This window comes from Ascochyta rabiei, chromosome 17 (assembly GCF_004011695.2).
Source record: "Ascochyta rabiei chromosome 17, complete sequence".
Classification (NCBI taxonomy): Eukaryota; Fungi; Ascomycota; class Dothideomycetes; order Pleosporales; family Didymellaceae; genus Ascochyta; species Ascochyta rabiei.
Window position 1 is genome coordinate 1,331,790 of NC_082421.1, and position 15,399 is coordinate 1,347,188.

Here is a 15,399-nt window from a genome sequence, read left to right on the forward strand (position 1 = left end):
AAGACAGCTGTATATTACATTGCGGACTTCAGCAAGGAGATTGAGAAACCCTGTGATGGACAGTCGGTGGTCGTCTTTTGTAGTGTTCTGACGCATGTGGTGGATATGTTGAGTCGACGCTTCCAATAGCTCTTGCCACAACTCCAGCATACGCTTACCAGCGGCTGCACTCTTATTGAGGTGTCTGAGAAGCGAGTCTACATCTCTTTGTTGGAGCCAGTGTATTGCATCTTAATAAGGGAGTTAGCGGTTTAAGGTGATAAGTAAGGTTGCCGAGTTAATTTGTCGGTGTTGACAAGACATGGCTGATGATGAGTGAAGGAACCGCGAGTATCGGTACTTTGCTGGCTTCAAGGGATTTCCGTCCAGGTGATGCATTCAGCAGTAGTTCCGATTTCTCTCAGACGTACGACATGACGTGCGAGGATCTTCCCTGGCATAACGTCGCAAGATTCTAGCTCTTTCTCCCAGCTTTCAGTCGATCCAAACGTAGCCGCAATGTCGTTTTGAGGTCGTTGTTTCTCTCCCTGTCCTATACTTTCGCGATTGCTATCACTGACAGACGGTGGCTGGAAACCCGGCTTTCGCAGTCGAAGCGTGCCGCCATGTGCAGTTATAGGTGGAGGTTCTATCGGTGGTTCCCTATAAAAAATTTCGCCGTCGCCCCCCTCGGTGCGACGCTTTTCAGTGCATTCTTCACCTGTGCTAGATGTCGTATCTTGCCAATCAACGAACGATCGAACAAGCGAAATGAGAGAGACGTTGGTGGCTGTTCGTAGTATCATCAGATCATGGACACCGTTGAGGTAGCACATATTGGTACAACAAAGGTCAGCCAACGGACTTGGCCTCTTGGCGACGTGTATCGCATGAGGTATGCTCAAGATCGACTGAGAAGATAGTGTATTCTTCGAAGCTCAGATTGAGACATTTTATAGTGTTGAGAAAAGACATATCGCTACTGTGGTTGCTGAATCACAATGAAGCATCGGCGGCTATGGTCGGTCCTTGAATTTGTCTAGATGAACTTTGGTAAGCAATTACTGCGCCCTCGAAATTGTTAGGGCTGATGTTTGTATCAGGGTTAGTACCGCAGCAGGGTTGAGTGGAGATGTTGGTCGTGCCAACTAGAGACATCGACATGCTGTTTGTTGGTATGTTGACGAGCATCTGAGCTGCACAATGTAGACTACCATTTTATCGATATCTGGTCCTCATAAAAGTTGGAACTCTTCAATAGCCCTTACTGTGACTGGTTTCTGATCATATCGTTCATATTGTTCATTTAAGCCTTTTGGTGGGGTTACCATCTAGGGTCTGATAACAGCCAGTCTGCTCTTGATGATAGTGGGAATCGAAAGCTATAAACGGATATGATCTGCATGGTCTACTCAGGGTACTGAATGCTTCTGAATAGTCGAGATGCAACGCTTCAAATTTTGTGTCGTGCTGATGTCGTTGATTGCAAGAGGTCGAATGCTGGAAACCAAATTCGGGTTCGAATGTTGCAATCCATGGTTCGTAAAGCACATAGTCCGTTTATTGCGGTAGTCTTCTTCTTTTGAGAGAACCTTCTAGTGCTGGAACAGTGGGGCTCTCAGCTCATGAGTCTGTCTTCTCCTCAACCCAGCTCCTCTCAAGGTAAACGCGCCTCTCGATGATCTCCTGGCGTTCGTGATATGGTAAGTTCAGAGCACTGAGCGCCAGACCTGGTACCCGATGGAAAAAGTTTGTTACGGTTCTGTTGTCGAGATAGGGTCGCTTGGAACGATGCTGCTCTGGCAGTTGTGGTCTCTCTGAGTGCACCTAGAAATTTTGCATGTTACGCGCATTCTATTGTGACTGAGAAGGGGCTACATGCCTTTTGTACTCGGGAGTTAAAATGCTAATTGTCGACAAAATTAGAGGAACCAATGAGTGAACAACCAACCAGATGGCGGCACAAGACTACCTAGGTACTACTTATCAAGGTACTTGACAAAACAGTATCTTGCAATGCGTGCTGTCGCTCTCGCCAATTATGTTGTGATAGTCGCGGACGCCGAACTCGGACTACCGCGGGAGCGCATCGGCGTGACGACCAGCTCCACAGACGGCTACTGAAGGCTAGTCCGGTAACGAAGCCGACATTGCATACACAAGTACAGTACAACATGTATCGCCTCAAAACGTCTTCCAAGACTCACCCATATTAAACGCTTAGAGAAGATCATTCTGCAAATCGATCTGTCCGGATAAGATATCCACGAACAACGCAGCTCTTCCAGGTACATCACATCAGGAACCCCGCCAAATACCCCTCCACAACACAACCACCGCATCTAACAGCAACACACGACACACAATGGCCCCCAACGTCCCCAAGTCCGGCATCTGGGTGCCCGCCGTGACCTTCTATGACGCCAAAACGGGGCGTCTGGACCTTGTCGCGCAGAAGAAGTACTTCACCTACCTCAAGTCGACGGGGCTTGCAGGACTTGTAGTCCTGGGGACCAATGCCGAAGCGCTCCTCTTGACCCGGGATGAACGCATTGCGATTACAGTAGCTGCACGGCAGGCCGTCGGTCCGGATTTCCCGCTCATGGTTGGCGTGTCTGGGTTCTCCGTCATTCAGGTGCAGGAGTATATCGACGACGCCAAGAAGGCTGGCGCTGACTATGGGCTGCTGTGAGTATGAATCATTCAAGAACATATACAGAATACTGACGCTTCTTTTCAGTCTGCCAGCTGCGTACTTTGTAAGTCTGAACATTGCTATTGATATTACATTCCACTCACTTGACCTCCCTAACGCAACACCAGGGCGCCGCAACAACCAAAGAAGTAGTAAGCAACTTCTACGACGAAGTAGCAAAGAGCAGTCCACTGCCTCTAGTAATCTACAACTTCCCCGGCGTCAGCAACGGCGTCGACCTAGACTCCGTCACCATCTCCGACCTCGCACGCAAGAACCCCGGAAAAATCGTCGGCGTAAAGCTAACCTGCGGGAGCGTCGCAAAGATCACGCGTCTCTCCGCCGAGCTCCCCCCCTCAGACTTCGCCACCTTCGCAGGCCAAGCCGACTTCTTGATCGGCGGGCTGGCCGTCGGCGCCGCGGGGTGCGTCACAGGCTTCGGCAACATCTTCCCCAAGACGGTGGTTAGGATCTACGAGCTGTACACGGCCGGGAAGCACCAGGAGGCTCTGGATCTGCACCGCAGGGCGGCGCTCGCGGAAAGCCCCGTGAAGGCTGGGATCGCGAGTGTCAAGTACGCCGTCAGCCAGTACAGCGCTGTAGCGGCGGGGATCGAGGACGCCGAGGCCAAGCTGGCGCCGCGGAGGCCATATGTTCCTGTTGGTGAGACGGTCAAGAAGGGGATTACGACGACGATGGAGGAGGTGGCGCGGATTGAGGCCGGGTTGTAGGTGTTGTTGGTGTTGACGTGTGAGCGTTGATGTGTGAGCTATACACAGTCCACGATGATTCAATGTTACCGCATACCACACACTATGTATCTTCTCTACCGCTCTTGTCTAATCCGCTCCGCTCCATCCCCCTGTACGTCGTGTGCACCTGCACTAAACAATCACATTCAGCATCACAATAACACCCACTCGTGCGTTACCATCACTGCAAGAACCTGTGCGCGCAGAACCCTAGCGTTCAATAAGGACACTCTACTTAGCATTAGACTAAGCGTTGGTTTAGTTCTATTCAGTGTAGGCGTGGAGGTAGTAGAAGCAGGAGTTGGGTCGAAGCATAGACAGAAGTAGAGGTAGAGGTAGAAGTAACGATAAAAGTAAAAACAGAAACAAAGACAAACGGTTCTATTAAAAGTAAGAAGTACCGAGTACATAACCTGCCTACTCTAGTTGATAACTTTTTCTGAGTAGTAGCTAAAGGTAGCTTCTTAGAAACAGCGTTACTCGTAAGAAAAGAGAAGCAATTGACAATAATATATTATTTAGCTCTACCTATAATGTAGAGAGGATTAATTAAAGAGTATTAGATAGAATAGGGCTAGCTACGCTAAATACTCTTCTCTAGCTGCGCCGTTATGCCTGTAACAAGCAACTGCTGGCTGTCCTTGCGCTGCCTTTAATGCGTATCTCTTTCTGCCTTCTGTGCAGCTGTATAGCTCTGCATATCTAGAAGGCCCTCTATAACCCTCTTTACAGCGTTGCAGTTTTTACTATTATTATCTACCTATATAGGTAGTTCTTTCTTATAGTAAAGAAGATGAATTAAAGAGTATTAGATAGAATAGGGCTAGCTACGCTAAATACTCTTCTCTAGCTGCGCCGTCATGCCTGTGACAAGCATCTGCTGGCCGTCCTTGCGCTGCCTTTGACGCGCATCTCTTTCCGCCTTCTGTGCAGCTGCACGGCTCTGCATGTCCAACAGGCCCTCTACGACCCTCTTCACAGCGTTGCTGTCGTCGTCTGCCTGGGCGTGCAGCTCTGCCTTGGTAGCGGCGGCGAGCTGGTCCTGCAGGGCGGCGAGGGCCTTGGCTCCGAGGTCTGCGACAGCGCTCTGCAGGTTCAGCTCCGAGTCGCGGCGTGCTTTCTTGGCGGCAGAGTCGCGCTCGGACGAGGCAGCGGCATCCGCTTTGCGCTTCTCTGCTTTTGCCTTTTCGCGTCGCGCGCGGGCGGCGAGGTAGGCGGCCGAGTGGCCCAGGACCCTCCCGCCCTTTGCCAGAGGCTGCGAGACGTTGAGAGGCGGCGCGGTGAAGAAGAGGACGCGGCCCTTTTCGTCGCGCTGGAACTGCTCGCGGATGTCCTCTGGGATGCTGGCGTTTGCGTGGTCGTTCAGGATGTAGACCTCGACCGGTGGCGGGGCCTTGTAGCCGGCCGGTGGGTGCTGAACGTACGGCTGCTGGTAGCCTGGGGCGGGGCGGGGGGTCTGGTACTGCTGCATGGGCGCCGGGGGCTGGGGAGTGAAGGGGACGTGCGGTGTGATGGGTTGGTACGAGGGCGGCTGTGGTGCTTGTGGGTGCATGTGCGGGGCAGGTGATTGCGAGGCGTGGTAGTGGCCGGGGTGTGTGGGTGTGTAGGCGGAGGCGATGTGGTGGTGCTGCGGCGTGGGCGCGGGCATGGGCGTGGGCGCTGGCGCTTGCGCCAGGGGGTAGTTGGACGAGGGCGCGGCGCCGTAGCTGCTCGAGTCGGCCCTGGGCAGGCTCGGCGTGGGCATGGCGGGCGCTGGCGGGGGCGTGGGCGGCGGAGGGGGCGTGGGCTCCGGCGGAGGCGAGTCCTTGGGGTCGCGCGGACGGCAGTGGACTGCGCCAATCTTGGGAGGCGCATTCTCGGCCCCCCACTCGGGCTTGGGCAGGTCGTCCGTCTCCTTCTGGTCGGGCTTGAGCAGGTAGGCGATGGGGCTGGGGAGCTTCTTCAGCTTTCGCTGGGCGTCGAACAGGTCCATGACGTAGTCCTTGTCGCGGACCTCGTCGGGCAGACAGCTGGCCCAGGTCTTGATCTTGTTCAGCTTGTGGTTCTCCTCGTTGTAGCGGGCCTCGCAGACGTAGATCTCCTTGTCCGGGGGGAAGTCGCGCGGGCGGCCCTTGTTGTAGCGGGTGACGAACATGACAAAGCAGCGGTCGACGACCTCGTCGATGCGGTGGTCGCGGTACTGGCCCGTCTTGACGACCTCGTTCTCGAGGAAGTGGCGGTCGAAGCGGTGGACCGTCTGCTCGGGGCGGTAGTACCAGCAGGCGTTGACCCACTTGCCGCCCTCTGCGTCCTGCCAGGTGCGGTAGATCTGGGCGACAATCGGCTTGGTCAGGTCGTTTGCGTTCTGGATGTGGACCCAGTCGCCGACCTTCCACAGCTCGCCGTTGTGCAGGATGCCGTTGGGCATGGGGATGCGGCCCTCGTCCATGACAAAGTCGGTGTCGGGCTTGTCCTGCTCGGCCTTTGCGACCTTGCGCGCCTCGCGCTGCAGGTGGACGGCGTCCCTGTGGATCTGGCTGTGCTCCTCGTTGTACTGCTTGGCGTTGTCGAACATGAGCTCGACGTCGAGCATGAAGTGGTCGACGGAGCTGTACTTTTTGCGCTTCAGCTTGCGCTTGAGGATGTCCATGGCCATGGGGGTGCGGATGGCGGCGTGGTACTCGGGCATGACGGCCTTGTCGGGCACGCGCTCGAAGCCGCTGACCATGAGCTTGTTGTCCTGGTTGCGGGGCTTGCGGATCGCCTTCATGATGGCCTTGATGCGCGCCTCCATGGGCGTGTCGACGCGCGGGGGGCGGCCGCGCTTCTTGCGCGACTCGGGGTCGTCGGCCTTGGCCTCTTCCTTTGCTCGCGCGCCGCCGTCGCGCTTGGCGACGGCGGCGGTGGAGCGAGGGCCGCGTCGTCGCTTGCGCTTGGCGTCGCCGGCGCCGTCGTCGTCGTCGTCGTCCTCTTCGTCGACCTCGAGCTCCTCGTCGTCGTCGTCGTCGTCGTCGTCCTCGTCGTCCTCGGGCAGCAGCGGGTCCTGCTCGGGGATCTCGCCGAGGTAGGGCAGGGCGGCGACGGTGTCGGTGATGGTGCCGGCGGCGACCAAGCGCTGCAGCTCGGCCTCGATGAGCTTCTTGACGTCGAGGGCGTCGACGTAGGCCTGCGAGTCCTGGCGATTGTAGACCTGGGCGTTGTGGGGGATGAGGGCGAGGTCGCGCACAAAGCCGGAGAAGCTCGTGTACTCGTTTGCGGCGACGCGGGCCCTGACGGTGCTGAGGGCCACGGGCTCCTTGATGATGTCGTAGTAGTCGGGGACGGCGCGCTTGTTGACCTTGCGCTGGAAGAGCTTGGTGGGGTCGTAGCCACTGGGAGGGGGGGGGTTGGTCAGCAGCGGTGCGTGAGAGGGGCGAGGTTCGCGCCAGGGCCGGCCTACTCCTCGTTGCGGTGGTTGTAGATGCGGGCGAGCGTGTCCGCCATGGCCCTGTGCTCGGCCTCGGTCACGGTCGAGGCCGCGCCATCGACGCCCGGGTCCGCCGATTCCGTCGTCGGCACCGGCGTCGAGCTCTGCGCGCGGGCGGACGCCATGTGAGCGGGGGAGCAGCGTTGGGGGATGGGCGTTGGGGGATGGGCGTTGGGGGGGTGGGCGGCGGCGCGCGGTGAGTGTCGTCGACGGCAAGTCAACGGCAGCGTGGTCCGAGCGCGCGGTGAGTGTCGCAGGTCGACCGTCAACGGCAGCGTGGTCCGAGCGCGCGGTGAGTGTCGCAGGTCGACCGTCAACGGCAGCGTGGTCCGAGCGCGCGGTGAGTGTCGCAGGTCGACCGTCAACGGCAGCGTGGTCCGAGCGCGCGGTGAGTGTCGCAGGTCGACCGTCAACGGCAGCGTGGTCCGAGCGCGCGGTGAGTGTCGCAGGTCGACCGTCAACGGCAGCGTGGTCCGAGCGCGCGGTGAGTGTCGCAGGTCGACCGTCGACGGCAGCGTGGTCCGAGCGCGCGACCGGGGTGCTGTCAGTGTCCATCACCACATGACCAGGACGGTCAGGACTCAGGACTCAGGACCGCGACCTTGACAGCGACAGCCACGGCCACAGCCACCCACGCCACGGCCACGGCGACGAGACGACAACCACCGCGATGCTCCCGCAACCTTCACCAGCGCTGCGCCCCGTCGGCCCTCAGCACTCGCCCGTAGCCTGCACTCTGTCGTAGTTGCCGTTGTTGCCGTCGTCCACTCTCTGCCGCGTGCCTCCCCTCACTCTCTCGGCGTGCCTCTCTCTCGTCGTCCCTCTCCCACCGTCAGTCCCCATCGCGCCTTCCGTCCAGCCCCACCCTCACGTCCAACCTCGCCTTCACCCTCACACCTCCACTCCACCCTCCCTCCCTCCACCCTTCCTCCCCTCCACCCTTCCTCCACTCCACCCTTCCTCCACTCCACCCTTCCTCCACTCCACCCTTCCTCCACTCCACCCTCCCTCCACTCCACCCTCACGTCCAACCTCCCTCCACCCCCTCCACCCCCTCCACCGAGACTCCCCCCCCAACATGCCCATCCGCATCCGCCTACGCGCCCCCAACGGCCAGCACACGCTCGCCCTCGACGACAACGCCGCCGTCTCCGACCTGCTCTCCGCCATCGCCGCCTCGACCGACCTGCCGCTGTACAGCCTCAAGTGGGGCTTCCCGCCCCAGCCCCTCGACCCTTCGCTGTACGGCCTGTCGACGCAGCTCAAACACACGGACCTCCAGCTCAACGGCGCCCAGATCATCGTCATCGCGCAGGCAACCGGCGACCCCAGCGAGCAGAGGCAGGACGCCGAGCCCTCCACAGCACACCCAGCCGCGCCCCTGTCGCTGCAACGGAAGGAGCAGCCCGCGCTCACGGACACGCCCGAGGTGTCTGTGCCCGACCGCAGCGGCACCCTCGTGCTGCGCGTCATGCCCGACGACAACTCGTGCTTGTTCCGCGCCGTGGGCAGCGCCGTCCTCACCGACGCCCTCGACTCGATGACGGAGCTGCGCTCCCTGGTCGCACAGACCATCCAGCGCGACCCCGACCACTACAACGAGGCCATTCTGCAGCGCGACCCCGACGACTACTGCAAGTGGATCCAGTACGCCGACTCGTGGGGCGGCGGCATCGAGCTGAGCATCCTCTCCCAGGAGTTCGACGTGGAGATTGCGAGCATCAACGTGCAGGACCTGCGCGTCGACCGCTTCAACGAGGGCCGCCCTCGCCGCTGCATCCTCGTCTACTCGGGCATCCACTACGACACCATCGCCCTCGTCCCTAACGGCGCGCCCACCTTCAGCCCCGAGAATGACGTCAAGCTCTTCGACGCCGCCGATGATGTCATACTGGAAGGCGCCCGCCGGCTGTGCGGCGAGCTGAAGAAGCAAAACTACTACACCGACACGCAAAAGTTCGACATCAAGTGCAATACATGCGGCTGGCGCGGCGCAGGCGAGCGCGGCGCCGTCCAGCACGCCGAAGAGACGGGGCACGTCGACTTTGGCGAGGGCAAGTAGGGCTGTAGATGGGTGGTGACGACGTAGAAATAGATACCCTGGTTGGAATTCACAGCAGAAGAATGGACAGCAGCCCCACTCACTGAAACACCCACCTTCTGCCCCAAGATCATTCTCCTCGAAACGAGAAACCTAATCACCCCCCAGGAAAAGATTCCATAGTGACATCTTCTACTGCACCTGTATATACTCTCCTCGCCTACCCACTCACGCACTCTCATGCAAATGCACTCTCTATCCTCGATCCTTGCTCAACCCCAACCCCACCTCCACTACCACCTCCACAGCCACAACCACAGCCACAGCCACCCATTCCACAGACGCCATTCCCAGAACGCAGCCTGCTAGCGGGAATCCCCCGCTTCTATAAAGCGACCTAGCAAAACGGAGGTCGAAAGAAACGCAGATGAAAGAGTTTCTTTACTGGAGATGGGAATTGGATGGTGGAGTAGAGAGCAGAATAAAAAGTAGACATGTGTGTGTGAGAACTGAAAGGGGGTATTTTATCCTATTTACACTGTTGGTGGATGGATGAATGGGTGGATAAGTGGATGGATGGAAAGCAACGAGATGCCCTGGGCTGTACCTGACATGTAAATACGGAAAACCCAGGAAAACCTAGTTGCAGCACGCAGATGCACGATAAATAACGCGTAGATGGTAGATGGTAGATGGTAGATGGCAGACACCAAAACCCCCCGCAGAGCAGCAAACACAACACAACACAACACAACACAGCCCCCTCGAACCCAACACCAACAGCACACGCACCACCCCGGCCGCGAACCCGTCGATCTCCCGAGCGAGCGATGCCGCGTTCCCAGCTCGCGAGGCACGGGAAAGCGCCGCCTCTTGACCGCCCCCCCGCATTCTTCTGTGGGCGCACAGAGAGAGAAAGAGAGAGAGAGGGAAAGTCGTCTGGTCGCTGTTCGGCTGTTGCGTGCAACAGCACAGGTTCGGACGCTTGGCTGTGTCTGCTGCTGGCCGCATGGAGCGGTGGGCGCTTTGCTAGCCACTTGTGGGCTCTCTGCCAGGTGAGCTGGTGGGTGCTACGCGTTTTGCTTTTGGCATGCGAGTGGGTTGATGGTGTATGTAGTAGTGTGTGTAGTAGTGTGTGTAGTAGTGTGTGTAGTAGTGTGTGTAGTAGTGTATGTAGTAGTGTATGTAGTAGTGTATGTAGTAGTGTATGTAGTAGTGTAGTGTATGTAGTGTAGTGCATGTAGTGTAGAACAGGCGCAGAGCGGGGCATCGAGCTCCCATCCGTCCGTTTGTGCGTGGTATATCTTTCTAAGCGCTTTGCCGCGCTCTCTCACACATCAATCAATACATGTTCTCCCTCGCCGCGTAGCCCTGGTCACGGCGTAGGCAGCCCTGGATCCTCTGGGCGTCTCCCCGGTGCGAAATGCGTCCTCGCTGGCTGCACGTCCTGCGCGCCGGGGCTGCTTCCGCTTGTTGCTGCGCGTCTGCGTCGCTGCGCCTTTTCTGAGGCTGGGGAATCCCATGCAGTGTGTGCGAATCGTTCCCAAATACGAAGTTGGCGCTGCATTGAATCGTCACCTTGAATTAGCGTCAACTGTAATTCGACTGCGCGTGTGTATTCCCGGCTGGCCAAGGTCGTCGGTTTTTTGGTAGCGTCTTCGTAGAGCGGGGACGAGTTGTGTTGCTGCAGGCCGTTGTTTGGGTACGTTGCTGCGGCTTGTCGCTCTGGGTTTTGAGCGTGCTCGGAGTTGTTGGGCTGGCTTTGAGAGTGGCATGTCTGCTGAAGCGCGGCTTGCGGTTTGTCAAATTTGGCTACGAGGACCTTGCGAGCAATCGTTTTGCGTGCTCCAGAAAAAAGACGCCCAGGCAGACGCTTGCTGCTACTACCGTTGGCATGCATCGTGAAAGTGCGCCTTGTCATTTTAGCCCAGCAACTTCAGACAACGAAATCGTCATGTTTCCAATGGTCATAATTTTTCTCCAGGCCCAAGACAGTCCCAATGTCCTTTGTGTGGTGATTTCGATGGCTGGGCGCGACTCGCTGTCCGGAGGCGTTTCTCGATTCTGGCACTGCTAGATCGGTAGCCATGAGCGCCCTGCAAAGTCGAATGGATCGGCTCGCATGTCGTGCTCTTTGCGGCAGCTAACATCAGTGACGTCCTTCGTCGAAGTGCCGTGCTGCGGTTTCCGGTACACGCAGGCTGCGCACTGTCTGGTAAGAGCTCCTTCGCTACGCGGTGTGTAGCGCCCACGTTTTGATTACGATGAGCAGCTTCGAAATCGAATCGCTTTCATGAGTGAGGGTACTCTGTGATGGATGGACGAGGTCTCGTTCAGTCGCTATGGGTAAACCGGTCGCTCCTGAGTCGGCGAGTTTCGGTTCTCCAGCATCGTTGCAGAAGGACCGTCGAGTCTCGTCTGTCAGTAGGCGGTGAGTAGTGGTAAGGCGGTGCGGAAATTGTGCGAAATCGATTGATGTAAAGAGCAGTGTCGAAATCGGGCAAACAGTTGGACTGAACTCGCAACGGTTGCCTCGAGTGGCCGCAGTCAAAAGACTTCGTTACGAATTTCCTGTATGAGGGATAGCAGCTTTGGCCATGATGCATCGTCGAGTCTGCAAAAGCGAATTCATACTCAACTATCTGGTCCAAGATTTCTTTGAGTGATTTGGGCCAGAGTCAACTTGTGCTGTTCCCAGACGTTGTAGCTATCAACCTCATGATGGTCAGTACGCTCTTCTTGATGTTCTTGGATTCGTTACGAAGTATCCACCGGGTTACGTGACGGGAGCTCCACACATGAGTCTCGAACAGCCGTTGGCACCTCTTGCCTGATCATCGATCTCCCTATCATGTGGTACCGGCATGTAGGCCACTTGAGCCGAGCTGTGTTGCCACTTCGACTCGGTGTGGACTAACCAACTTCTGGCGGGACCCTTGCCCACGCGAATCTCAGATCTGCTCGGTCTACCGTGCCGGATGTATCCCAACCAGTAATTTTCATGGAACACGCATGAGAAGATGGCTGGGATCTCGATTGTGGGGCTGAAAGACGGCGCGCCCGCCTTCGAACGTTGTCGCGGTGCTTCACTGTCTTAGTAATTCGGCGCCAAAGCCTGGCTTTTGCTGCCACGATTTCACAACTGTTCGAGCACAGTAGAGTCAGGCTGCGATAGCGGGCCATCGGCCTGCTCTTATGATTGATGGCCATCTGCGTGGTGTTTGGTTGATAGGGTTTGACGTAAGGCCGTAGCCTCGTTATGGACACAGCGTTACGTCTGTTTTCCGGCCACGTCCTTAACGCCTGCACAATCACAACTGACTTTTTTGGTCGCTACGTACCCGGTATTGATTCTGCAGCGACTAGACTATGGCAGATTTATCACAAAATCGAAGGACGATTAGGGTAAGACTGACGCAAGGCAAAAGTGTCATAGCACATGGTCAAGAATAGCAACACCCTCGAAACGACATAGACTACTGCAACCCTCACAACAACACATTCGATTCGACTTTCAACTTCGAGGTCCAGCAGCCAAAGATGGGTAAATATCGCTCCAGAAGCGGATGGTCAGTAAATTGTGACAAGCCGTGGTCGCTTAGGCTGACGAACCGCTTCTCAGTCTCACGTGTCGAGCACGTCGCGTGAAATGTAAGCTGCTATATCTGAAGTATGGACGCATCACCCTGTCTGACCTGGTACAGGCGACGAAGTACATCCCGTGTGCAAGGCCTGCAGCAAAAAGAATCGCCCATGTCAGTGGGAGGCCCCACACACGAAATTCAAGGACTATCAACCGTCCGACGCGCAATTGAGCAAGCCTGCTGCTGGCGACGGTGAGCATGACGAGATGGAAGTTGATGAAACTGATGATGGGGCAAGCCAAGCGAGCCGGAGCACTACACCGAGTGATCGGCCTGGGGCACCCTTGGACAGCGCGTCACGGTCGACAAACGATCCTTTACCAAATGATTCGGTCGGTATATTTTCACCGGGCTCACCATCTTCGCTCGAAGGGCCTCGCACTACAAGCAGCATTTCTGTAGCAAGCCTGCTGCGAAATCCGTTGCCGGAGAGGGGTACCCGACGCTATTCTCGGGAAGCGGTTTCCCTGTCGCAGAGAGAAGCTCGGCTCGTGCACCACTACTCGGAACATCTTGGCCGCTGGCTCGACTGCACAGATGCAACACGCCAATTCACTCTAGGAGTACCGGAGAAGGTCAGGTACTGTCCTGTCCTCTGCCATGCCGTCCTGTCGTTCGCAGCTCGCCACCAGAGGGAAGACGCCGCTGCTGACGCTGCATACCAACGCTGCATTGCTTTGATCATCGATCGGCTGAACGAGCCGGCAGCGAGCCACGATGAGACGTTACTATGCGCCATTGTCATTTTGCGGTTCTATGAGCAGCTCAACGGTAGGCTTCACATCATATGTGCACCGGTGTCCCAGCTGACGTTCAAAGTACCTTCTTCCACAGGCTCAGATGCCGGACAGCATCTAGCAGGGTCTTCAGCAATACTGCGCGCCTCTCAAGGTAACCACTACGTAGATCCTTCAGCGCCAACTCTCCGTGAAGCTGCTTTCTGGGTCTACGTCCGTCAGTGTCTCTACACAGCTACCATCAATCAGCAACCACCCGACATAGACTTCTCACTGCAGCTGCACCCCACACCAGGCTCAATGCAAGACTCACATCCGCTAGCGCGCTTAAGGCTGGAAACTGCCTGGGCTAATCAGATGACATGGAACACAGCTCTGATTGTGAACTTTTGTTTCGAAGCAGACCCGTCAATGGAGCGCAATAGCAGAATTGATCGATGGCATGAGCTCTGGGATCTCGTCCAAAAATGGGCTCAAGACAGGCCTGGAGGCTTTGATACTATCTGGCACGGACCGGCTGGCGAGGACGGGAATAGCTGTTTTCCGCAAATGTGGTTTACGGCCGATTGGCACGGTGCGTTGACATCTACTGTTGTGAATGACTCAAGTTAACAAGTCTCGCAGCTGTGGCGTTTGGTCTGTACCACTTTTCCTGCATCATGCTCCTCAGTTTCAAGCCAGGGCCGCGGTTTGCCATTCGGAACGTTGGGAGATTGTCAAGCACTGACTTGAGTTATCCCCACACGGCTACCTCGAGAGGCTCACTAATTGTATCAGCGTCAGATTTTGGAGCATGCACGCGCAATATGCGGCTCTTGTAAGAGCACACCCGAGATAGTGCAGTTATCAATAATCTTGTGTCACACCATCTTCATTTGGGGGCCTCTGGTGACAGATTTACGAGAGCGAGATGAAGTCCTGCAGCTCCTCCTGGACTTTGAGTCAAACAGCGTTTGGCCCACTACCTGGATTATTAACGCTCTCAGGGCAGAATGGGGTATGAGTGTGGGTTGATTCTGTCGATTCGGTCATACAAGCGACGACTGGCAGCAGCGTAGCCTCAACAATTGACACCTCTAATCCCAAGTTTTCCCGTTCCACCTCCTCGACTAATTGATCTCTCTACAAGGGTTATGTTTGGCTCACAGTTCTTCACCTAGCGTCTGCACGAACCTCAGAAATAGCTCTAGCAGATGCATATGTCTAGTTTGGGGTAACGCTTATATACAAGGCTAGCCAGCGGCTCCTTGGGACGCATTTCCGGTGGTAAAAACTTCCGCTATCCTGTCAAGAAGCTACAAGCATGCTGATACTTCCCCATTTGTCCGTGACCCCTTGCCAGTTTGTGTAAATCTATTCGCGGGTATTTGTGCCGCTGTCGTGCCATGCACATGGGTTCCGCGTCGCCTCAAATCGTGAAACTACAAGAGACTATCCGGCCGTGTCAATGAACCCAGACGCGGCAAGACCCAATCTCCACAGCCCTACCATGTTCTCGAGCTTGATAGATCCTATCTGGTCTGCGGTGGCTGCCGTTCCGTCGTAATACAATCGCTTCGTGGCGCGATTTCCTGGGGACCCCTTGTGAATCCTGTCCTTATCGTGCAACAGTTCCCACATACTTCAACCTTCCTGTATCCTATGAACGATTGGGATCGTGTGATTGGCATCGAGTGGATGTATCACAGTCCCTTCAGGGGCAAGCGTTCACGACAGCTGCATCTCCACCTCCCAACCTGTACCCTCATTGGTATCTTGATATCACCCTCTGATCTTGGTGTAATGCCCACAGGTTTTGACGTCGTTATCGGTGTGTCGGTATGCGGGATCGTGGTATAGCCTGACCGCGATAGATTAGCGATTCCCAGTCTCACACGCTGAATGTGGCCGAATTTCAAGGCCCATAAGGGTTTTGAGCTGTTCCGTTAGCCTTGGAACCACTTTTTTTACCAAATACAGCCCGAAAGGATTGGTTTGGAAGAGGCAATCGAGTGTGGTGCTTACTTGTGCACGGCACGTCATCGTCAACAACTGCGGGTGTCTGTCGACATCTATACCGATTTGCGTAACTCGTTTCGAATACACGTGACTTTCCTATATCGAAGG

The 15,399-nt window shown here is 56.4% G+C and overlaps 5 protein-coding genes across 6 annotated transcripts, besides 10 other annotated features; 3 read left to right on the forward strand and 2 right to left on the reverse strand.

Moving 5' to 3' along the window:
- Positions 1-2,302: 2,302 nt before the first annotated feature.
- Positions 2,303-2,345: a tandem repeat.
- On the forward strand, positions 2,345-3,405 carry EKO05_0009845 (4-hydroxy-2-oxoglutarate aldolase; the record flags this gene model as incomplete). The annotated part of the gene is made up of 3 exons (XM_038942411.1): positions 2,345-2,667; positions 2,720-2,738; positions 2,803-3,405. 3 exons carry the CDS (start codon positions 2,345-2,347, stop codon positions 3,403-3,405), a joined length of 945 nt encoding a protein of 314 aa, XP_038795216.1.
- Positions 3,406-3,713: 308 nt separating this feature from the next.
- Positions 3,714-3,791: a tandem repeat.
- A 467-nt stretch (positions 3,792-4,258) lies between these two features.
- Positions 4,259-6,996, reverse strand: EKO05_0009846 (uncharacterized protein; the record flags this gene model as incomplete). Its single annotated transcript, XM_059637626.1, has 2 exons — positions 4,259-6,776; positions 6,845-6,996. The coding sequence occupies 2 exons, from the start codon at positions 6,994-6,996 to the stop codon at positions 4,259-4,261; spliced, it is 2,670 nt and encodes an 889-aa protein (XP_059493609.1).
- Positions 5,000-5,226: a tandem repeat.
- Positions 6,355-6,430: a tandem repeat.
- Positions 6,997-7,949: 953 nt separating the features above from the next.
- Positions 7,950-8,933, forward strand: EKO05_0009847 (ubiquitin-specific protease otu1; the record flags this gene model as incomplete). Its single annotated transcript, XM_038946943.1, has 1 exon — positions 7,950-8,933. One exon carries the CDS (start codon positions 7,950-7,952, stop codon positions 8,931-8,933), a length of 984 nt encoding a protein of 327 aa, XP_038795218.1.
- Positions 8,851-8,881: a tandem repeat.
- Positions 8,934-9,185: 252 nt separating the features above from the next.
- Positions 9,186-9,242: a tandem repeat.
- Positions 9,243-9,454: 212 nt separating this feature from the next.
- Positions 9,455-9,493: a tandem repeat.
- A 93-nt stretch (positions 9,494-9,586) lies between these two features.
- Positions 9,587-9,615: a tandem repeat.
- Positions 9,616-9,644: 29 nt separating this feature from the next.
- Positions 9,645-9,670: a tandem repeat.
- A 149-nt stretch (positions 9,671-9,819) lies between these two features.
- Positions 9,820-9,847: a tandem repeat.
- Positions 9,848-10,287: 440 nt separating this feature from the next.
- EKO05_0009848 (uncharacterized protein) lies at positions 10,288-10,812 on the reverse strand (the record flags this gene model as incomplete). Its single annotated transcript, XM_038946944.1, has 1 exon — positions 10,288-10,812. One exon carries the CDS (start codon positions 10,810-10,812, stop codon positions 10,288-10,290), a length of 525 nt encoding a protein of 174 aa, XP_038795219.1.
- A 1,950-nt stretch (positions 10,813-12,762) lies between these two features.
- Positions 12,763-14,114, forward strand: EKO05_0009849 (uncharacterized protein; the record flags this gene model as incomplete). Of its 2 annotated transcripts, XM_059637627.1 has the most annotated exons (4): positions 12,763-13,327; positions 13,376-13,867; positions 13,918-13,929; positions 14,071-14,114. In XM_059637627.1, 4 exons carry the CDS (start codon positions 12,763-12,765, stop codon positions 14,112-14,114), a joined length of 1,113 nt encoding a protein of 370 aa, XP_059493610.1. The 2 variants fall into 2 exon arrangements, with proteins under 2 accessions (XP_059493610.1, XP_038795220.2); XM_038942457.2 differs by having other exon boundaries at positions 13,918-14,114.
- Between the last annotated feature and the right edge of the window lie 1,285 nt (positions 14,115-15,399).